This window comes from Coenobita brevimanus, chromosome 57, assembly GCF_032717465.1.
Source record: "Coenobita brevimanus isolate Jiangsu-jjx chromosome 57, ASM3271746v2, whole genome shotgun sequence".
Taxonomy (NCBI): domain Eukaryota; kingdom Metazoa; phylum Arthropoda; class Malacostraca; order Decapoda; family Coenobitidae; genus Coenobita; species Coenobita brevimanus.
In genome coordinates this window covers 60,398,773-60,422,708 of record NC_137010.1, presented here as the reverse complement: position 1 = coordinate 60,422,708, position 23,936 = coordinate 60,398,773, and the positions used below count along the sequence as shown (strand labels likewise).

The following is a 23,936-nucleotide window of genomic DNA, read 5'->3' as shown; positions in this document are numbered from 1 at the left end:
TCCACATTCTGACCCTCCTCCTCATCCCTTGTATGATACCAGACGTCCTATTACTCCTCCTCATGGTCGCTCAGAGAACCCAGTACCTTTGCAGTCTGCATCTCGTCCGGCTGCTGCTCCTGTACCGGCTGTTACTCCTGTATCAGCTGCTACTACTGTATCGGCTGCTACTCCTGTACCAGCAGCTACCCCTGTACCGGCTGCTACTCCTGTACCGGCTGCTACTCCTGTACCGGCTGCTACTCCTGTACCAGCTGCTACTCCTGTACTGGCTGCTGCTACTCCTGTACTAGCTGCTGCTACTCTACCAACTGATACTCCTGTTCTGACTACTACTGTATCAGCTGCTCCTCCCATAATGGCTGCTGCTCCTGTACCATCTGCTTGCTCTACTACTAGTGTTCAGTCTACTCCACAGTGTCCCTCTACGGATTCTAGTGCATCCTCAAGTTCTGGCATAGAGATGGAGATTGCGTCTGCCAACCTCAAACGGGTGAGGAGTGAGGAGTCTTTGGGTAGTTCCCCTCCACCTAAGGTTCAACCTTCTGTGCCACATGAGGACTCTGAGGAGGCTCTTCGCTAGGCAACCTGGACAGTGGTCGCTTCTAAGTCAATGGGTGTTCTTGATGGCCTTTCTAAGATCCCAGTCCCTGCTTCTTGCTCGGTGTGGCGGGATCTGGGCCTTTGGATACTCAAAGGGCTCGGTCGCCCGCTCACTCTGATCAGTTACCCGGCAGCCAGGCCTTGGTAGATTCAGTTGGGGAGGGTTTGGTTGGCCCCAAGGTGCCAGCCAGACCCCCACATGGGGGTGTGGCGGGAATGAGTGGGTCTTCCAGGAAGGTCTCTGTGCCTCGGGCTCATTCTGGCGATGGGCGGGACCGATCCCGGGGTAAGGGCCCTTCCACCCATGGAAACTCTAAATCTTCATTGTCTTCTCGTTTGGTAAGGCAGAGCTCCACACCTAGGAAGAAGGGCTTTCACACTCTTCCCAGTGAGGTTGCTACATAGCCTTGATATTTCGCATTTCATAATATTTATTACTACTCGCTATGACTCAGTCAGTACCAATTTGTCTTCAATGGAATTGTAGAGGCGCCATGGCGAATTGGGAGGAATTGCAGTTATTACTCTCTGCTCTGAGCCCACTCTGTGTCTGTCTTCAGGAGACAATGCTGGGGGATAGACAGTTCCCTTCTGTTAGGGGGTATGAGGTCTTCCATGCATCTCCTCTTGGCGGTCACAGAGGTGGATGTGCAAATTTGTGCCGTTCTGATGTCCCCTTTATTTCCTTTACAATACAGTTTCCCTTTCAAGTTCTAGCAGTACAGATGCATGTTGTGAGGTGCTATACCATCTGTTATCTGTACCTTCCACCTTCTGTTCCTGTTATACGTGCTGATCTAGAAACCCTTATCAGCCAACTTTCACCCCCTTTCCTACTCCTTGGTGACCTTAATGGCCGCCATCCTTTGTAGGGTGACTCACTTTCAAATCCCCGGGGTGATCTTCTTGCCTCTTTGGTTGGAGATTTAGATTTGGTTGTCCTAAACGATGGGAGGTCGACCCATTTCCATGTTCAGACTGGCATGTACTCTGTCATTGACCTCACCATCTCCTCCTCTGATTGTGCCCTTGATTTTTCTTGGGAGGCTTTGGATGATCTGCATGGTAGTGACAATTATCCTGTGTTGGTCCAGACTACTCGCTCTATTCCTGCAGCCCGTATGCCACGCTGTTGTCTGGATAGGGCTGATTGGTCTGTTTTTGAGGAACTATGTGTATTTGCCTACAGGGTTATTGATTTTTCAACCATCGACGATGCTGAACGTTATTTTATTAAGACCATTTTCTCAGCAGGGGTTTCTTTCTATCCCACGGACTTCTGGTGTTTTTTGCCAGAGACCCGTGCCGTGGTGGAATGACGACTGGTCTATAGCAAAGGGAGCTTACAAAGTGGCTGCCCGTCAGCATTTTGCCAATCGTGATGTTGTTTTTCTAAAAATCCAGTTTTGCAAAGCACGTGCTCACTACAGATGGATCATGAAGAATGCTTGCCGTAACTCGTGGAGGTTGTCTGTTTCTACAGTTACATACTCCACGCCAATGCATAGCGTTTGGAAAAAGATATTCTGGTAGGTTCACACCCCCCTCCCCACCGATGTTGCGACTTCACGGAGACCTAGTGCCTGCACCTGATGCAGTAGCCTCTGCTTTTGCAGATCAGTTTTGCACTGTCTCAAAAAAGGATCCTTCTAGGCCATATGCTAGCTTTCGTAGGAACCAGGAGAGGCTGGGTCTTGACTTTAGCTCTCGTGGTGAACCGTATAATTAGACTTTAGCCTCTGACAGCTGCGTGCTGCCCTCTCGGAGTGTTGTGACACTGTTCCTGGGCCTGACGACATTCCATACGCTATGCTACGTCATCTACCGACTGATTTAATTCAATTCTTATTGGACCTTTTTAATAGGGTTTGGAATGAGGGCTCTATTCCCAAGAGTTGGAAGTTGGGTGTTGTCCTTCCCATTCCAAAGCCTGGTAAGGACCATTCCCATATCTCCATCACCCTTTTAGTTTGACATCATGTGTGTGCAAACTATTTGAAAAGATGGTCAATTTCAAGCTTATGTGGTTTCTGGAGAAGGGTTGTTTTCTCTCTCCTTCGCAGAGTGGCTTCCGGAAATTATGGTGCACTTCAGACAACCTTATCAGGCTCAAGGCATCAATCTGTGAAGCTTTTGCCTCTAAGCAACATTTGGTGGCTGTGTTCTTTGACCTTGAGAAGGCTTATGACACTGCCTGGCGCCATGGCATCCTCCAACAACTTCATGCTTTTGGTTTGCGTGGTCGCCTGCCTGTGTTGCTTAGAGACTTCTTGACTGATCGTGTGTTCCGGGTCCGTGTGAGTTCTACCTTCTCCGCGCCACTGTGCCAGGAGGAAGGTGTCCCACAGGGGAGTGTCTTAAGTGTTTCCCTGTTTGCAGTGGCCATTAATGGTATCGTTGACACTGTTCCTGCTGGGGTATCCTCATCCCTTTATGTGGATGACTTAGCTATATGGTTTTCTGGCTCCCATATGTCTGCTATTGAGCGGCGTATGCAACTTGCCTTGGACAAGATTTCTGCCTGGGCCACTTCCAAGGGTTTTCGTTTTTCCCAATCTAAGACTGTGGCTATTTACTTCTGTAGGATGAGAGGGGTACACCAAGACCCTTGATCTCCAGCTTTGTGGCAGGAGACTCCGTTGTGTGGAAGAGACGAAATTCTTGGGCCTGACTTTTGACTGTCGTTTGACTTGGGTTTCACACTTGGCAAGCCTTAAAGCATCATGTATGAAGGCTCTCAGTCCGTTGAGGGTTCTGTCCCATACCTCTTGGGATGCTGATTGGAGGATGCTCTTGCATTTGTTTCAGGTTTTTGTAGTCTCCAAACTGTCATATGGCTGCGAGATCTATTCCTCTGCCACAGAGGGCAGATTAAAAACTCTAGATGCTGTGTATCATGCTGGTCTTCGACTTGCAGCTGGGGCTTTTCGGTCATCCCCAATTCCCAGCTTGTTGGTGGAAGCTGGTGTGCCTCCCTTAGATTTACTGCGTCAGTCTGTTGCAGCACGGTGCTGGCTCCGAATTCATCGCCTTCCAGACTCACTTGTCTGTGAGTGTGTGATGCAACAGTCTTGTTTTTTGTATTATAGTTGACACCCTCGCATGCCTCATCCATTTGGCTATAGGGTTCGGGATATCATGGAGGAGTTTGGTTTGTCAACAGTATCTGTCAATTGTGTTCGGATCCCGAGGGTTGCTCCAAGGATCTTGCCCAAGGTGAATTTCTGCAGGTTTTTTGCAGACTCCAAGGATTCTGTCACTCCTCGGTGTCTTTTACAGTTATTTTTAGAACATTCTTCTAGTCATGATGGATCTGTGCCTGTGTATACTGATGGCTCCAAATCCGCCTCTGGTGTTGGTTTTGGAGTGGTATTTCCCAATTTTAGCCGTGGAGGTAGTCTTCCTTTGGCTGCCTCAGTTTTTACTGCAGAGTTATCAGCTATCGTTTTAGCCCTGAAGTTGGTGTTTATTCACCGTGGCAATCATTTTACACTTTTTAGCGACTCTCAAGGGGCACTTTTGGCCCTGGACTCTTTTAACTCTTCCCATCCTATTGTTTTAGCTATACTGGAGTGGCTGTTCCTTATTCGTCGTCGGGGGAAGAGAGTGGATTTCTGCTGGGTTCCCGCACATGTTGGTGTCATAGGTAAAGAAAGGGTAGACGCACTTGCTAAGGCTGCAGCTTTGCAACCTGCAGGTGCTCCTTGCCCTCTACCTGCTACTGATTTATGCGCTTCAGTATTGTCTGCTGTTCGTACTTGTTGGCAGTTACGATGGGATAACGTTCCTGTCAGCAAGCTAAAGGAGGTCACCAAGTTCGTCTCTCAGAGAGTTTGTTTTACAATGCCTCGTAAGTGAAAAACCGCTCTGGCTCGCCTTCGCATTGGACATATTAAGCTCACTCATGAGTTCCTCATGTGCGGAGGCGTGCAGCCATTCTGTGATGACTGTTTGGTTCCCCTTACTGTCAGGCATTTGCTGGTTGAGTGTCCCAGTTTGGGCGACTTACGTCAGAGGCTGCTACTGAGGCACCGAGGGGAGGGTGGTGTTTACTGTCTCTCTTTAGTGCTTGGGGGAGAGCCTGGTACCCCTGGGGATGATGTGTTTTTATTTCTGATGGAGGCTGGCCTCCTTCACCTTTTAAGATTCCACTGTTTTTTTTTTTATGTCTAGTTTTTAATATGGAGTTTTACTTTTTAATGTTTTTATTTTTCTACTACTTATATTTTTGTTTATACGGTACCATATGACCATGTTGTTGCGGTGCCGTGCGTTCTATCTATCAATCAATCAATCAATCAATTAGGCCCCAAACCAGTGAAGTGCATGGCTATAATGGGGGTCCAATTAAAAAGAAACCTCAGGAATTTAATGGCAAAGTATCTTGGGAAGCTTACTGGGCACAGCTTGAGTTATTTGCGGATCAGAATGGTTGGGACGGTAGACAGAGGGCAGTGCAGCTTTCTACTAGCCTTAAGGGTACCGTAATGGAAATTCTGGGCCAGATGTCAGTGATGGAGAGGAACAGTTATCAGTCCCTAGTAGAAGTGCTGGAAAGCAAATATGGGACCATGTACCAGACGGAGGTTTACAGAGTAAGACTGTGGAGCCGCGTACGGGCTCGAGGAGAATCCCTACCGCAGCTTGCTCATGACCTGGAGAGTATGGGATACAAGGCGTACCCTGGAGCAGCCCTTAACCTGTTGGCTCTTCTTCTAAGGGACTAGTTCATCGATGCTCTTGATAGTGCAGAGTTGAAAGTGCAAGTGAAGCAGGCACAACCCAGAAGCAAGCAAGAAGCACTAGCCAAGGCTCTAGAATTTGAGTCGTATGTCAGGTCCAGTACATCCACTTTTCAGGCAGGTCGTAGCACAGGATTCAAGGCAAGGAAGGGGCAGGTATGTGAAATGGAAAAATTTGTAGGAAGTTGCTGGTGCTGTGAAAAGCCAGGACTCAGAAAAGAGGACTGCTACAAGTGGAAGGGAGAACAGAAGATCAGAGGAGGTTGCTTGTTCTGCAAGATGCTGGGGCACAAGAAGGTGGATTGTTACAAATGGAAGAAGGAGCAAGAACAGAACAGTGCAAGGAAATCCCCGATTGTGACAAATGGCGTTAGACATGTGGGGACACTTTAGCTATGAGTGTCCAAATGAAAACAATGAGGGTAAAATAGTGAAGGCTGGTGACGAGAGGCAACAACCAGCCAGTTTTTCCCAAGAAGCCCTACAAATAAGGACATGCAGGAGAACCTTGATGAATAGTGTGCGAGAGGACGGAAGAACAGACGGCAAGCAGTTAGTAGGAATGGGAATTTTGGGAAGAGATGCCGCTGTACTGTTGTGATTGGGCCAGCGTCAGATGAAGAAAACCTGAAGAGGATGCAGATGGAGGATGCAGATTTACAACCAGTGCTGGAGTGGCTGCAGTGGAGTACAGTACGACTATCTTGGGAAGAAGTTTCCAGGTTAAGCCCTGTGACCAAGAGCTACCAGAGTCAGTGGGACCTTCTTCGTTTGAACAACAGACTACTGGAGCATCAGTGGGAGACACCAGATGGCTTCAGCAGTAATGGCAACTTATGGTTCTGAAGAAGATGAGTTTCAAGATCTTGGATGAGTTCTATAACCAGATCACTAATGGGCACCTGGAAGTGAAGAAAACTCTAAGCTGGCAGCGACAGAGATTCTACTGGATTGGCATGTGTCAGGATGTTGAGAGTGGTGTCAGTCCTGTGATGTGTGTTGTGCCAAGAAGGGACCCAAGAAACGTGGTTGGCCCCTCTTCAGCTGTACCAAGTGGGTGCAACGATGGAAAGTGTCGTGGTGGACATTACTGGACCTTTGCCACTCACTGAAAGAGGAAACTGCTATATATGTGTCGCCATGGACTTCTTCACAAAGTGGCCAGAAGCCTATGCCATTCCCAATCAAGAGGCTGTGACTGTTGCTCAGGTGTTGGTTGACCAGTTTTTCTGTTGTTTTGAGATGCCACAAGAGCTACATTCAGACCAAGGTAGAAATGTCACGTCTGCTGTGTTCTGTGAGTGCTTCAAGTTACTGGGGATCAAGAAGACCAGGACGACCCCACTAAGGCCAGAGTCAGATGGGATGGTGGAGAAATTCAACTGGACCCTGGGACAAGAAATGGCCAAGTACTGTGTTGAGGAACAAACAGAATGGGACCAGAAATTATCTGCATTGCTGATGGCATATCGGTCTGAATCCCATGAGTCTATCGGCTACACCCCTGCAAAACTGATATTGGGCCATTAGTTATGCTTACCTATTGACTTGTTAATGGGAAGACCACCTGGTGAAGAGGTGCCTACAGACACCACCGGCGATATACCTTCAGGAAAGGCTGGCTAAGGTGTGTCATCAAGTGCGAGGAGCCCTCAAGTTTTCAGGAGAGGTGATGTACCACAAGTATGATGCCAAGGCATGTGAGGTGAGCTTCAAGGATGGTGATCAAGTGTGGTTATACAATCCTTAGCAAAAGAAGAGACGGTCATCGCAGCTGCACAGCCCACGCTGTGTTGGACAGCCTATCAGACATAATGTATCGGATGCAGGGAGACAGGAAGTCTCGCACAAAGATGGTACTTGTGAATCGTCTGTAGCAGTACCATGGGCCAGGACAGTACAGCTGGGACGTCTCCGAGGAATCGTGCTCTCCCGCAGCCGAGGATGTTGAGGAGGACCAAGACGCTGAAGTGCAACGCGATGGCAACAGTTTCCCAAGAGAAGAAGTGAATCAGGAAGTGGGCCAAGACCTTCCAGGAGGAGTGAACTCTGTGGAGGAGCAACGACGTCATCAGAAGCAGCAGAGAAGAAGACCTGATCAATTGAAGGATTATTTTGTGTATAGTTAGATGTTTCATTAGGATTAAGGTTTATGTTTGTATATATCGTGTATAGGGGCATCTGTCTTCTTAGTATAATAGGAAAAGAGTACGGTAGGATACTTATTGACAGAGTTAGAGAAAGAACAGAGGAATTAGTTGGAGAAGAACAGGGAGGCTTTAGGAAGGGAAGAGGTTGTGTAGATCAGATATTCATTCTTAGATCTTTAGTGGAAAAGTTTCTAGAGTAGTGAAAGAAGTTGTATGCGGCTTTCATGGATTTGGAGAAAGCATATGACAGGGTGGATAGACAAGGATTGTGGAAAGTGTTAAGAATATATGGAGTAGATGGGAAGTTGCTGAATGCTGTGAAGAGTATGTATGATGGTGCTAAGGCTGCAGTGTATGTGTATGGTGAACTTAGTGAATTTTTCTCTTTGAAGGCTGGGTTGAAACAGGGATGTGTCATGTCTCCATGGTTGTTCAATCTGTACATGGATGGGGTAATAAAAGAGGTACAAGGTAAGGTAGTGGATGTTGGAGTGGACCTGGTGAGAGAGGGTAGTGTTTGGAAACTCCCTGTACTGTTTGCAGATGATACTGTGTTGTTGAGTGAAGACGAAGGAGAGATGCAAGGCTTGGCGGATGAGTTTGGGAGTGTGTAAGAAACGGAATCTAAAGGTGAATGTAGGGAAGAGTAAATTGATGGTCTTTGAGAGAGGTGAAGTCAGTGAATGTACAGCGAAATTGGATGGTGAGGAATTGGAAAATGTGAGTACGTTTAAGTACTTGGGTAGTGTGATGAGTAAGGATGGATGTTTGAAGGGTGAAGTGCAATAGACAGATAGATAGTTTTGTCGAGACAACAAAGAACTAGGGAGGGGGTAGTGTTAAGAAGCAGGATTTGCCAGTTAGGTGGTCGAGAAGCTTCTCACTGATTCCCAATGTTTACCATAGGCTAGTTCCAGTATGAGTCATAGTTGCCAGTTTGCCAGCTATTTGTGAGCGTAATTATTTCGTAAGTCGTACATTAATTTTTGTGCTCTTTTTCTCAATAATGTTTTATTTATGTGATTGCTTGTTAAATTATGTAATTTAAACCTTTCATGCGTGGATAAGTTAAGTTTTGTGGGACATGACGCACCTGCTTTTCTCTCCTCCCCCCCCTGCCCGCTGCGTGCTTCAAATATGTGTATTCTCTGCTTATTTTCACCACCCAAACATATTTATTTTGCCACAAAACCCACATATTCCTATTCATCGATGTTTGTTCTACATGATAAGCAAAAAAAACACACACAAAAAACATGCTATACATACATTAGGGCCGAGTGAATAAACATTAGAGAAAGAACAGAGAAATTAGTTGGAGAAGAACAGGGAGGCTTTAGGAAGGGAAGAGGTTGTGTAGATCAGATATTCATTCTTAGATCTTTAGTGGAAAAGTTTCTAGAGAAGGGAAAGAAATTGTATGCGGCTTTCATGGATTTGGAGAAAGCATATGACAGGGTGGATAGACAAGGATTGTGGAAAGTGTTAAGAATATATGGAGTAGATGGGAAGTTGTTGAATGCTGTGAAGAGTATGTACGATGGTGCGAAGGCTGCAGTGCGTGTGGATGGTGAACTAAGTGAATTTTTCTCTTTGAAAGTTGGTTTGAAACAAGGATGTGTCATGTCTCCATGGTTGTTCAATCTGTACATGGATGGGGTAATAAAAGAGGTACAAGGTAGGGTAGTGGATGTTGGAGTGGCCCTGGTGAGAGAGGATAGTGTTTGGAAACTCCCTGTACTGTTGTTTGCAGATGATACTGTGTTGTTGAGTGAAGACGAAGGGGAGCTGCAAGGCTTGGTGGATGAGTTTGAGAGAGTGTGTAAGAAACGGAACCTAAAGGTGAATGTAGGGAAGAGTAAAGTGATGGTCTTTGAGAGAGGTGAAGTTAGTGAATGTACAGCAAGGTTAGATGGTGAGGAATTGGAAAATGTGAGTACGTTTAAGTATTTGGGTAGTGTGATGAGTAAGGATGGAGGTTTGGAGTGTGAAGTGCTTGAAAGGGTACAGCAGGGAAGAAAGGTTGCTGGTTCCTTGAAAGCAGTGATAAGAAACAGGGAAGTGAGCATGGAAGTGAAAAAGTTACTACATGACAGTATTGTGATACCAACTCTAACGTACGGAAGTGAAGCTTGGACATTGTTGGAAGGACACAAGTCAAGAGTGAGAGCAGTGGAAATGAGTTATTTAAGAGGAGCCTGTGGAGTCACGTGGAGAGACAGGCTGACGAATGAGGATATAAAGGAGCGTTGTGGTGTGGATGTGGATGTGATAGGAAGCGTTATGAGGAACACACTGAGGTGGTTTGGCCATGTGGAGAGGATGGAGGGCGAAAGACTGACGAAGAGAGTGTATGTGAGTGAGGTGGAGGGGGGAAGAGGGAGGGGGAGGCCGAGGATGAGATGGAGGGATGGGGTGGAGAGGTATATGAGAGAGGGGGGTGTGAGTTGGGAGCAGGGCAGTGAAATGGCGGGGGACAGGGCGACTTGGAGGCGATTTGTTTGTGGCCACCCCAAACGGGATTGAGGCGTCTGGCAATAGATAGATAGATAGAATAAACATTCAAGAGCATACATTTCACTTCCCAACATCATAAGTCGAATGTTAACTACTCAATCTCTAGATTTTATACCATCATTGGAAAGAGAATTTTATTAGCTTTCGAATGCCATCAGTCTCAGTTTGATACGAGGTATGGTGTTTGAGTAATAAGCAAAAAAAGTAAAACCCATTTCCAACAGACAACAGATTTTTTTTATTCGGGGAGCTCTAATGAAAAACTGTGCCACTGTCATGTTTTTATTTTCTCATCCTATGCAGAATTTAATTAATTAGCTTTCATTTGAGCCCACAACAGTGATCCTAGGCCTCATAGTTTTCGAGAAAAATGCAAAAAACTACAGTGCACCCATGCCGTGTTGTGACTATAGGGTAGTTTCCTGCCTTCCTTTAAGCTACTGTATGTATTTCATCAATTCTTTGTACACTAGATATGCACACTATATTCAGATGATTTACTGTCATTATTATTATAGCTGAATACTCACATTTGGTGCAGGGTAGAGGCAGTGTAGTTGATTAGAAACAGTAGCACAATCTTCGTCGGGCCAACTGTTGATAATGACGAGGATTGCTTCACAAACACCAAATATCCTATTGAAAACACCAAATCTAATGACAATAGTGCCCAAACACTATGCACAAGCACTACTGGTATAGTGAAATGTGTTGCACGGTCAGGATGGGAGTAAGAATAGAAATTTAAAGGGACAGAGCCGCGCAGTACCTTCCCCACTCACAGCTCACTTGGTAGTGAATAACCAGTCCACTCTCTTGTTGGTATCAGGACCCACAGTTGTCAACTCATTACTTTTGACAAGGAGCAGGGAAGCTATGACGCCTCCAAAAATGACGCTGATCGGCCAAAAGCTTTCCCTCTGATGAAAGCTTTTATATGCTTTAATGTCGCCAAAAGCGTCGAGTATAGTCGCAGCCACACCCATATGACGACAAACGCGTCATCGTGTACGAATAGGTTAATTTAAGTTTGTATGCTAAATTATTTAGAGTGTTGTGCAATGTGGGAGAGCTCTGGCATGTTTTGGTTGACTCCGAGTTGGTAACTGTGCTCTCTCTTTGGAATACACCAGAACTGTGGAAAAATGTAGAAGGTTCTAAAGTAATGCAAGCTTATATATGGATGGGAAAGAGACTAGTTCAGGTTCAGTCGGTTTTCAGTTCAGTTTGAGTGTAGTGCAGAGTCAGAGAAGTTTATATGTTTTCAGTACTTGTGAAAACAGTGAAGTGTTGTTGGCAAACAGTGAAGTGTTATTGAAAGGTTGTATATCATCGGTGGTTGTGAAAACAGTGAAGTGTTGAAAAGCATTAAGTGTAATTGCAGTTAGTAAAGTTAGTATAACTCCAGTGCTTGTGAGAATAGTGAAGTGAAGTTGGAAGGCATTCAGTGTAATTATTTGGAAAATAAAGACAGTGAACTTAAGAAGTCCGAGTTTATTTACAGTGCCTCATCTGATCATGTATACTGTACAGGTAAAGGCTGACCATAGGAAGAACAACTCACTGGGCATTGTCCTTCCTGTACTGAACTACTGCTATTGGAGCCTGTGGCAGTGTGGGATGGCTGCAGCAGCCATGATGACAGTACTGAATGTGCTCAGTGCGGAGAAATAGGAAAAAAAAATGCGGTGTTTTTAACTCATGTTTTATCCCACTTATCCTTAATCTTAAGAGTTAATATTTTTGTAAAACAAACTTCAATCTTTCAACTGTCGTTTGCAACAGACTGCATGTCCGTATGCACTCCAGGCTCGGAGAACGATTTGAGAGCATAGAAGGTGTGTTTTGATTGTCTGACGCTGGAAAGAGCCCAGTGAGGTGGAAATTTCCACCAAGCCACAAGATTTTTTTTCTGTAAAAATTAGGGTTAGTGCTAGGTAACCTCATCACAACAATTACAATAATAATAAATAAATAAATAAATAAAACACTTCTAGCCAGTCTCGTATGGTTTATTACAATATTCCAGTGTTTATGTCAGATTTTAGTGAAACAGTACCAATGAGATAAATCATTACAAACTTTATAAAACTTCATAAATGGCTTTTATTACTGCTTACTTTTATAAAACATATTGATATAATGTAATGAGTCATTTCATACTCGTAGCAGCTACACAGTTTGCTACCACAAAAATGTTCGCTTGCTAATGCACTTAGCATATAAGTTCTTTGATTATAGCAAAAATATCACTAAATCGCTTATATTATGTCACAGTAATTCACAGTATAGTGTGATTTGGGTGCGTATTACGTCGTATTATTTATGAGAGGGGAGGGCAGCAAACCGGCTAAGACCAGCTCATCGAGGGTATGTGTAGGCTACACATGTGCGTGTATGTACGTATACTGTTATTTAGTACTGGGGTAATTATCAGTTTTTAAGAGTTTAATCCCTAAAGTTGGAGTCACTCATCCACCAAATGAATTTTTCCCCATTAGTTATCTGTTTCAATTAGTGTGATATCAAATAGCGCATGCTTGCACATCCACCATATAGGCGCGTTAATTGGGACCAAAGAGTAGAGAGAGAGAGAGAGAGAATATATATATATATATATATATATATATACACACTGTACATATATATATATATATATATATATATATATATATATATATATATAGATAGATAGATAGTGGATAGATAGATAGATATAGATATGTATATAATTGTAAAATAAGAGAAGTCTGACTCACAACACCGTAATCTTTTAATTGTCACAGGCCAGTGTGACTTCTATACTGCCCGCCAGACTTTCTTCACCAGCACCCACTGCATGATAGGACAGAAGGACAACCCACTCGTCCCGGCCATCAGTTCTAGGTTAGCTTTATTCTGTACTCCCGCCAGCATTTTTTTTTTAGTTTTTATTTTTGGAAGCTTCCGACCTTCAAAGAGTTAGACTGTCTAGAAAATTCCGTTTTTTGTACACTGAAAATACATAACCATGCCTGAGTCAACATTCTTAACCTTAAGTCGTGTATAATACTGATTTTTTTTGCATATATTTTCACTCACATATGTACCAAACACTTCACAATCAGAACAATGAATATCAAAGGGAAAAATATGACAAAAAATTATGATTTTACTTTATTATTGTTCTTCTGCTTCTTCTTCGTCTTATTGATTTGAGACAATATTTTTCTTTCAGACATAGGTTACGTAAGCTTGTTTCTCTATTAATTTAGGTTGCGTAGACTGGTAGAATCCGGTCTGTACCAACACTGGCTAGAGAGCAGCATCCCAGCCGTCACCACATGCCGGTACTCCCCCTCCATCATCACCGTCAGGGAACCACTGTCTATATACAACCTGTGGGTATGTATAGTGATCAATAAACTCAGACCCTGTACCTCCTGACACTACATAAACAGTCAGTGATCTAACACTCGGACACCTGTGACTCATTTTCTGCTTAATAAAATAATCTTGCGGTTACATAGAATATAGTACTACACGTGTCCTGACCCTGAGCTTATTACTGGTACCAGTATTACCTCAGGGTCCTATGACTTGCTCTCACGATGAATGGTTCTGAAATTCTGATCCGCAAAATTCAGTATCTATGTTGTTTTCCTATGCTATCTCTATCCCCTAAATTAATGATGGATGGGTATCAGTCTCTCCCTCTCATGTATGTATTTATGTATGCATTATGTAGTGTCGATAGACGTATCTGAGGTGTTGTTAAGTAGACAGAGAAGGTTTTTTGGTTGTATCATTGATGGGAGTGGCATCAGAAGAGAGAGTAATGGTAAGACGTTGTAGATGTCAGTGTAGGCCTTGCCTGTCACACCTTCCACTCCTGTATCGTAAGTGGAGGTGATGTATAGGCAGTTTGGGGTTGATTGAGTTTTCTGAGAAACAGGTACTTGAATGAAAATGATGTGACCCGTGAATTGACAGTGGCAGTTTGTGCTTGCTGCCGTCTTCCTATTTTACTCCCTCTAAGCTCCCAACCTTCTCCTCTGCTCTACCTCCTTCTCTTTCCCTCTGACCCCTACCTCTGATATCCTGACTGTATATATTGTTAAAACTGCTGGCGAACTAACATGTGGGCGTATCTGTGCGTACGAATGTGCGTGTGTGTGTGTCGGTCACGTTTACGACGCCTGATCAGAGGTGTCTGGCATACATGCGATTCTTGGTCGTCTGGGTTAGGGGAAGTGTACTTTATCTCTTCCTGAAGTACTTAGACATGACCACCTGCCCATTACATGTTGTACCAGTGTTACATATTAACAACTGTTACATGCCAATAACTATTTTAATGCTTCTATAGTAGTACGTATATACGTATGTAAGTAAGTAAATGTTTACGTATGGATGAATGTATTATATCCCCAGGGTATGGCTGTGGTAATGTGTGCAGGACTACTGCTTGCCACTGTCACCTTCTGCCTCGAACTGTGTCTGCCAAACGTCACCTTCTGAATCCAACCTTACCCATGTCGGACTCTGAACCTCTCTCTGTCACGCGAAAAATAAGCTACTGAATAAAAAATCAGTAAGAACTGCTGCTTCTAATATAATCTCTCTCAGTTACATAATGATGCTTAACCAACGCTCCTAAGTTTCTGTGATTAGCTCTCAGTTGAATAAAATCGTCTGGCGTATACTGGAGTAAGATACTAGTTATCCCGACTATGATATTATCAACTGGGACGCTTAATATTTTCATGCTCTTATGGCCTACTCACAGCTGAATACAATCGTCTGGCGTTAGATGGACCAGAATACTAAAGCTATCCGTCTGGCTAAACGATCAATAAATGTCTATGACCCTGGTAATGTTTCGTTTGATTATCGCTGTTCACTGTTGTTATGAGTAAGCATGATAGTTCTCGCGCTAAACTGTTTCTCCTCATGTTTCGCTTTGCCAAAGTGCGGGAAAGAGACGCCTGTACGTAGTGGCATCTATATATCGAGGCTGCTCCACTGCCCGGTTACTCGTATACAAACGTTCCTCAGTACCCTCCATGTATCTCGAAAGGAGAATGGTTGACTGCACGAGAAGGGCAACTTGTCTGCAGTCATCGGGATTAAGTTCTGATGAGCTTAGTACTACCAAGGCCTTGAGTGCTACAACAACAACATGAGCAACAAAAACAACAACTCTGTTCAACCAAATGTACTGTTACGTCCTCGTCCCACACTGCCACAGGGTCCAACAGCGGTAGTTCAGTATAGGAAGGACGTCACTCAGTGAACCGTTCTTCGTAGGGTAAGCCTTTCAGTATACACAAGATCAACTCAGGCGTCGTAATAACACAGGCTTCTCACGTTCGTCGTCTTTATTTGCCAAGTAATTACACTATACTTGCCAACTAAACTTCACTGACTTCACAAGTACCGGAGCTACGTTAACTCTACAAGAACACGAGTAAACTACACTGACTGAAACTCCTCTGTTCTCTCCCCCATCCTTTTTTTTTTTTTTAAAACCTTGCTCGATACAAGATTGTTTTAGGTGCTCCTGTCGAAGACAATATCAAATTGGAGACAGCCACAACATTCCAGAGCTCTCTTACATTACTTAGCACTCTTTATCCTACAAACTGAAATAAAATTACATAAATAATCACCTAAATAAAACATTATAGAGAAAGCGAGAATAACAGTTAATGCTTAACTTTACAAAATACCTCTGCTCGCAACAGCAGGCTATTTGGCAGCTCTTTAACTGAAAATACGAGAACGGGAGACTTGTGAAGCTGCCTGCCGCCGGAGGCCACCATTGTTAATAACTTTTCCGCCCCTAGTACGAGTTAAATTACTGTGATCTTTCTTTCTTGATGTGAGAACCTGTGTGTCAAAATACCATTATACACTACTGAAGTAATGAAAAAGCTTCGGAACAAAAATATAACAGAGGAGAATACATTGCTCTCGTTTTATTTCCCCGAAAACGAAGCCTGATTTTTGAAAACCTGGCTCTTATTTTTTTTTTTCGTATTTTTGAAGCTGCTACAAAACTGAGTTAAATCTTGCCTCCCGAAATGTTCGATTTATACTGTGGTTTTAGCCAAATACCTGTTTTGGCTATGTCAGTCTCGATTTTGACGAAAATCAAATTGAAACATTTTGTCACGCAAGGCCTAGAAGACTCCTCTTTCCAAGATCAATCAAGGTTTGTTTACACCATTCAAGGGTGCTGGTGGGAAGGCATAGAGGGAAGCGTGGTCATCGTTACAACTAGTTATTTCCCAAAACGAGAGAAAGGTGATTTGTAGCTACTGCTGGCCAAACTGATGATAAACATGCCAGCGCGTCTTCCCGGATCACAGCGATAAAAGTCATATATATCAAATCTTGGAAATGGGACGATCTCTGAGCGCAGATGGCTGATGTTGAATAATTTAATACATCATAATTAAATTTCTGTCAAAAGACAGACTGACACAAACAAAATAAGTCCTTGGCTAAAACTACAGTATAAATCGAACATTTCAGGAGGCAACATTTAAGGCAGCTTTGTAGCAGCTTCATTGCAAACGATGAAAAGAAATATATAAGTGCAAGTTTTCAAAATTCGGGCTTCGTTTTCGGGGAAATAAAATAAGATCAATGTATTTTGTTATACTTTTGTTACGAAGCTTTTTCAATATTTCAATAGTTTATGTTGGTAATTTGCCATACGTGTTCTCACATCAACAAAGAAAAATCACATTAATTGAACATGTACTTGGTGCAGAGATGCTGTTAACAGTGATAGGCATTTGGTGGCAGACGATTGCCACAAGTTCCCCATTAATGGGAACCTTCCACTACCACTCAGCTACCATTCCTGCTTCTTAACAATACTGAACAACCAGGATATAAAATGACTACTGCTGACTTCTTTTCTAAGGCAGTGATTCTTAACCCCTGGATATGGTGACCCCAAACTGGCCTGCTCAGCCACATCTAACGAATAAGGAAAGATCCCAGTGACTGACTTAATGTACAGTCACTCATAAAAGAAAAGACTCCCCCTGCCTTTGAGGCAATATAACTCGGGGTATTCAGTGTTGGTAACAGTGTATTTGACGTCAGCCATATGGGGGGCTGAGGAGGGGTGTTTGAGAGGAGGGGCGGAGTTAATCTGCACGAAACACTGCTTCAATCCACATTTCGAGTAAAAACATACTTTATATCTGACTTGTTATGTTGTCTTTCACACAAAATTAACTTTATGCTACAAGAACAAAGAACTTTCAGGTGATAACACAATCCCATACCCGAACATTTATGCATTAATGCCGCACATGATGCAAAAGAAACCCCCGGCCTCTAGGGTTAAATGAATGTGCTCGACACACTTAGAATTAACTTTGAATGAACTTCCTCCAAACGCAGCTTCACACCCCCACACCTGACGTCATTTACAGTGTTACCAGGACCGATATCACATTGGTTGAAAGGTGTCTTGGCCGGGGGGGTCGTTTCTTTTATGAGTGACTGTACCTTTGGAGTCCAACAGTGGCCTCACTGGACTCTGCAGTGCCTTAAGTGTAATCATGAACAAACTTGACCGACACTTTTCTGCTGGCTGTAGTGATGGAAGTTGTATTGCAACATGAAGTTCATTAGAAGAAAATATGCCTAGGAAAAATACTCTTTGACGGCGGAGAGGAAAAAAATATGGGAGGTAGGCCTATGACAATGCTGGCAGTGGAATGTCGGCGAGATTACTGTAGGTGTGCTAAGCCGACTCCGTACCTTCTTTACCCCTGCACAGTTATTGACCTTATACACGGGTTTTATCCGCCCTTGTGTAGAGTACAACTCGCATGTGTGGGGAGGCTCCCCAATTACAGCTCTTCTCAATAGGGTGGAAGCAAAGGCTTTTCGTCTCATTATCTCTCCTCCTCTTGCTGGCTCCCTTCAACCTCTGTCTCTTCGCCGCATTTTTGCATCTTTATCTCTCTTCTGTTGCTATTTCAATGGTTATTGTTCCTCTGAAATGTCTGCTTGCATCCTTCCACCTCTACGACGGGCGCGTTGCACCCGTCTAGCAACAAACTCTCATCCCTTTTCTGTCCAACTCTCTAATGCAAGAGTTAACCGTTACTCCCAGTCTTTCATTTATGCAACATGTCATCTCTGGAACTGTCTCCCTCTGTCTGTATTTCCTGTTTCCTATGATCTCCAGTCCTTCAAACGCAGTGTGTCCAGGCATCTGGAAATGAACATATCTTGAATCTGGCTCTCTTCTGTATTTTTTTTTTTTCTGGGAAGGAACGGTTTGCAGGCTTCTGGCCTTTGGTTCCTTCTTCCTTGCATTAAAAAAAAAAACTTTTGATCATGATATTACACACACACACACACACACACACACACACACACACACACACACACACACACACACACACACACACACACACACACACACACGCACACATCCATGAGAAGTTTCTGAAGAATACTTTCAAATGCTTCGTCTACTGCCTCAAAATATAAAAGAGGTACAAGTTGTTAAGAACCTACAGTGTTAGTTGTGTGGTACTGGGGAGTCCTTATTGGTTCTCGCAGTTTCAGTTACGAGTCAGAGTTGCCAGATAACCTGCTGCTGTGAGCGGAGGTATTATGGAAAGTTATGCATTAGTATTTATTCTCTTTTTCTCTATGATGTTTTATTTAGGTAATTGTTAAATCATGTAATTTAATTTCAGTGTGTTGGCTAAAAAGAATTTAGAGCAACATAATGTAGGCAAACTCTGGAATATTTTGGATGGCTCTGATTTGGGAACTGTTGCTTCTACGAGTATGTGGTAGATCATTCGAGTATCATGCAATGTTATAAAAGGATGGGGGAGAGAATAGAGTTCAGTCAGTTTTAGTTGTTCTTGCTGCCTTGTGAAGTTAGTGTAGCTCTGGAGTTGTGAAGCAGACAGTGTAATTATTTGGAAATTAAAGACAACGAACATGAGAAGCTTGTGTTTACATGTAATGCCTGGGTTGATCTCTTCTTGTGTACTGAAAGGCTAATGTATGAAGAAAACCTCATTGGGCAACGTCCTTCCTATACGAAACTACTGCTATTGGAACCTGTGGCAGTGTGAGACATGGGCGTAACAAGTGGTGTCAGGAGTGAGGTTCGAAAAGTGCTGCAGTGAATCAAATCTTCAAACTGCAGCCAGAAAGTGTGCAAACAAGAAGCCAAGCTAGGCAGGAGTAGGCGTCTCCGGCTGCAATCATGAAGCACCTATATGCACAAAATGAACAATTACGAACACAAACTGAAGGGCAGAAAGAACTTGGTGAACAACTAGATGCACAAAGTGGAGAACAGAAAGAGTTCAAGAAAGAGTTCAGGGAACAACTACAAGCACAAAGTGAACAACTACAGACACAGAGTCAAGAACAGAAAGAGCTCAAGACAGAACTCAGATAACAACTACAGGGACAGCCAGGTGCTTCCATGGGGGAATTAAGGAAGAACAGCAACAGTTGAAGGAGGAAGTATATGCTGAGCTACAGCAGCAGAAGCGTGAGGTAAGCAATAATGTGTTGGAGTGCAGGCAGCATGTAGACAATTAGTTGAAGTATGTAGACAGCCAGTCGAGGATAATTAGTGAGGAAATTGCGTTGGAGTGCAGACAGCATGTGGGACGACCAGCTGAAGCAAGGACACAACCAGTTGAAGATAATTAATGTGAGAATGAAGGCTGTAGAAAAATCTTGTACTGCTAAGCCTCAGGTTAGTGTACAGGGAGTTAAAAAAAATGGACAGTGTATGATGAATCTTGATGAATACCAATCATCATGCTAAAACCTCAAAGAAAGTTGGACAATTGTACAGAGTCCGTAACTTCTTCGCTGACGAGCAGTTACCTATGATTATAAGAATCAGGTGCGCTCTCAGCTGGAATATTGCTCACCCTTATGGAATGCATGTGGGCAGGTTGTACTAAAACAACTAGATAAAATTCAGAGCAAAGCTGTTGGAATTATTAATAACCCTGCTATTACAAATAAGCTACTTCCCTTACAAGTAAGCAGGAATGTTGCCTCCCTTGCCTTGTTTTACATTTATTTTCTTGGCAAATGCTCAGACAAAGTTGCGTCCATCGTGCCACCTCTTAATGCCTTCCCTCGCGCTACATGGGCATGTGGTAGCGCTCATGATTGGCATGTCACACAGCCATATTGCAGAACTTCTACCTACCAGAAATCTTTTATTGATTGAGCTGCATCTCCGAAATTTGCTCCCTAAGAGTTGTTTCCCCCGAAACTTCAACCTACAGCTGTTCAACTCTAACTGCTATAGAGTTTTTTATGAATGGAGGATACCAGTAATCTGGTGTATGGATTATTATTATTTTTTTTTTCATGTGTTTCTTTCCTCCATTTTGTTATTGTAAAAAAATCTAACGGTAGTTTTTCAGGGTTGAATAATCAGAATGAGAGTTTTGAGACCTGGGCTTAATCATGATGGCCCAGTTTTTAGGCCCCAAACCAGTAAAGTGCATGGCTGTCATGAGGCTCTAAATAAAAAGAAACCTCAAGAATTTAATGGCAAAGTATTCTGGGAAGCTTACCATGTGCAATTTGAGTTGCATGCAGATCAGAATGGTTGGGATGATAGGCAGAGTGCAGTGCAGCTTGTTACTAGCCTCAAGGGTGCTGCAGTGGAGTTTCTTGGCCATACGTCAATGGAGGAGAGGAACAGTTAGTCCGTAGTAGAAGTGGAAGAAGTGCAGAAACGAGACCATATACCAGACAGAAGTTTACAGGGCAAGATTCCAAACTCCTGTACAGGCTCGAGGCGAATCCCTTCAGCAGCTTGCTCATACCCTGGAGAGTATGGCACACAAGGCATACCCTGGAGCAGCACCTAACCTGTTAGCTATGTTACTGTGGGACCAGTTCATTGATGCTCTTGATAACATAGATTTGAAAGCACAAATGAATCAGCCACAACCAAGAAGCATGGAAGAAGCACTAGCCAGGGACCTGGAATTTGAGTCCTACGTCAGGTTTAGCATATGCAGTTTCCAGGCAGGATGTAGTGCAGCGTTCAAGGCAAGAAAGGGGCAGGTACGTGAAACGGAAGAATTTGAAGGAAGTTGCTGGTACTGTGAAAAGCCAGAACATAAGGAAGAGGACTGCTACAAGTCGAGGAGGGAACAGAAGATTGGAGGAGGTTGCTGGTTCTGCAGAAGGCCAGGACACAAGAAGGGGGATTGTTACAAATGGAGGAAGGAGCAAGAAAAGAGCACTGCAAGGAAATCTACGATTGTAACAAAACGGTGCTGGACATGTGGTGAGGTGAGACATTTCAGTTGTGATTGTCCAAAGGAGAAGGAAGATAAGTAGAAGGCTGCAGAAGACAAGAAAGGACCAGGTAAGTTAGTAAAGGCTGGTGACAGCAGGCAACACCATCCAGTTTTTCCAAAGAAGCCCTACCACCGAGGAAATGCAAGAGGACTTCGATTAATTGTGTGCAAGAAGACTGAAGAATAGACAGCTTGCAGTGTAGTAGGAATGGGAATCTTACCAAGAGACGGCTCTGTACTGTTGTGACAGGGCCAGTGTCAGCTGAAGACCTGAAGAGAATGCGGATGGAGGATACAAATATACAACCAGTGATAGAGTGACTGCAGCAGAGTGCAGTTAGACCATCTTGGGAAGAGATTTCCAGGCTCAGCCCTGAGACTAAGAGCTACTGGAGTCAGTGGGACCTTCTTCGTTTGAACAATGGACTACTGGTGCATCAATGGGAGACACCCGATAGCCTCAGCAAGTACTGGCAACTGGTGGTTCCTAAGAAAATGAGGCCTGAGGTCTTAAAAGTCTCATAACCAGATCACTAGTGGGCACCTGGGAGTGAAGAAAATGCTACATTGGTTGCGACAGAGGTTCTACTGGACTGGTTTGCATCAGGATGTTGAGAAGTGGTGTCAGGCCTGTGAAGTATGCTGTGCCAAGAAGGGACCCAAGAAACGTGGTTGCGCCCCTCTTCAGCTGTGCCATGTTGGTCCACTGATGCAGAGTCACGATGGACATTGCTGAACCTCTGCCACTCACTGAAAGAGGAAACCAGTATATATGTTTCGCCCAAGACTACTTCACATAGTGGCCAGAAGTTTATGCCATCCCCAATCAGGAAGTAGCAACTGTTGCTAATGTGTTGGTTGGCCAGTTTGTCTGTCGTGTTGGGATGCCTCAAGAGTTACACACAGACCAGGGTACTCGTAGAAACTTTGAGTCTGTTACGTTCCCTGAGTGCTGCAAGTTACTGGGGATCAAGAAGACCAGGACGACCCCACTAAGGCCAAGTCAGATGGAATGGTGGAGAAATTCAACTGGATCCTGGGACAAGAACTGGCCAAGTACTATGTAGAGGGACAAATGGAACTGGATCAGAAATTACCTGCGTTGCTGATGGCATATTAGTCTGCTTCCCACGAGTCTACCGGCTACACCCCTGCAAAACTGATGTTGGGCCACGAGTGCGATCGCTAGTTGATCTGTTTATGGGAAGACCATCTGATGAAGAGCTGCCTACAGACACCTCCAGGTATGAGAAGCATCTTCAGGAAAGACTGGCTGAGATACATCACCAAGTTCAAGAAGCTCTGAAGGTTTCAGGAAGTGATGATGTGTAAGTATGATGTCAATGCAAGTGAGGTGGGCTTCAAGAATGGTGACAAAGTTTGGCTATATAATCCTCAGCAGATTAAGGGACAGTCACTGAAATTGCAGAACCCGTGGGATGGGCCCTACACTTGATGGACCGCTTGTTAGATGTAACGTACCGGATAAGGGGAGGTAGGAAGTCTTACCCAAAGGTGGTACACGTAAATCATCTGTGGCAGTACCATGGGCCAGGACAATACAGCTGGAATGTCTCGGAGGAATCATGCTCACCTGCAGCCGATGATATTGACGGGGACCAAGGAGCTGAAGCACAAGAGGATGGCAACAGTTTGCGTAGGGAGGAGTGGGCTATGTGAATGAGCAGGGACGTCGTCGGAAACGGCATAGGAGAAGTCCAGAGAGGTTGAATGATTACGGCCATACCACGTTGAGTACACCGCTTCCCGTCCGATCAGCGAAGTTAAGCAACGTTGGGTCTGGTTAGTACTTGGATGGGTGACCGCCTGGGGACACTAGATGCTGTTGGCATCCCTACGTGTCATGTGGGATTGGTGGATGATTAGTGCCCCTCTCTGTAAAACAATTAACTCTAAGCCGTTGGCCACCCCGTCTGGGATACATGGCGTCTGGCAATGAATGAATGAATGATTTGTTAGGATTAAGGAATATGCTTGTAAACTTTGTGAAGTTTTGTCTGGACGACAGAAGGTCTGGCGAGGGGGTATTGTTAAGAAACAAAAGTGTTAGTTGTGTGGTACTGGAGAGTTCCTGTTGATTCGTGCAGTTTCAGTTACGAGTCAGAATTGCCAAATAGCCTGCTGCTGTGAGTGCAGGTATTTTTGAAATTTATGCATTAATTATTATCTTTCTCAGTAATGTTTTACTTATGTGATTGATTGTTAAATAATGCAGTTTAATTTCAGTTTGTATGCTAAAGAATTTAGTGCTCAGTAATGTATGAAAACTCTGGAATATTTTGGATGTCTCAGATTTAGGAACTGTTGCTGCTAGAAGTATGAGATAGATCATTCGAGTATCATGCAATGTTATGAAAGGCTAGGGAGAGAAAAGAGGAGTTAAGTCAGTTTTACTTGTGCTTGTGGCCTTGAGAATTTAACGTAGTTCTGGAGTTGTGAAGCAGACAGTGTAATAATTTGGAAAATAAAGACAACGTGAGAAGCCTGTGCTTACATACAAAGCGTGAATTGATTTCTTGCTGTACACTGACAGGCTGACCTAGGAAGAACAACTTACTGGGCAACTTCTGAGTTTG

General features: G+C 43.9%; 1 protein-coding gene and 1 non-coding gene across 2 annotated transcripts in view; both read left to right on the top strand.

Annotated features, from left to right (window-relative positions):
• The window catches only part of LOC145402054 (uncharacterized), a 39,390-nt gene extending 24,878 nt beyond the window's left edge, over positions 1-14,512 (top strand). Inside the window, exons 8-10 of the mRNA XM_080274150.1 lie at positions 12,799-12,898; positions 13,267-13,396; positions 14,426-14,512. Coding sequence (XP_080130276.1) covers positions 12,799-12,898; positions 13,267-13,396; positions 14,426-14,512 — 317 coding nt within the window. The remainder of the gene's footprint in view (positions 1-12,798; positions 12,899-13,266; positions 13,397-14,425) is intronic.
• An 8,560-nt stretch (positions 14,513-23,072) lies between these two features.
• Positions 23,073-23,191, top strand: LOC145402399 (5S ribosomal RNA). The gene has a single exon (XR_013897754.1). It is a non-coding gene; the product is annotated as a 5S ribosomal RNA (ribosomal RNA).
• Positions 23,192-23,936: the final 745 nt, after the last annotated feature.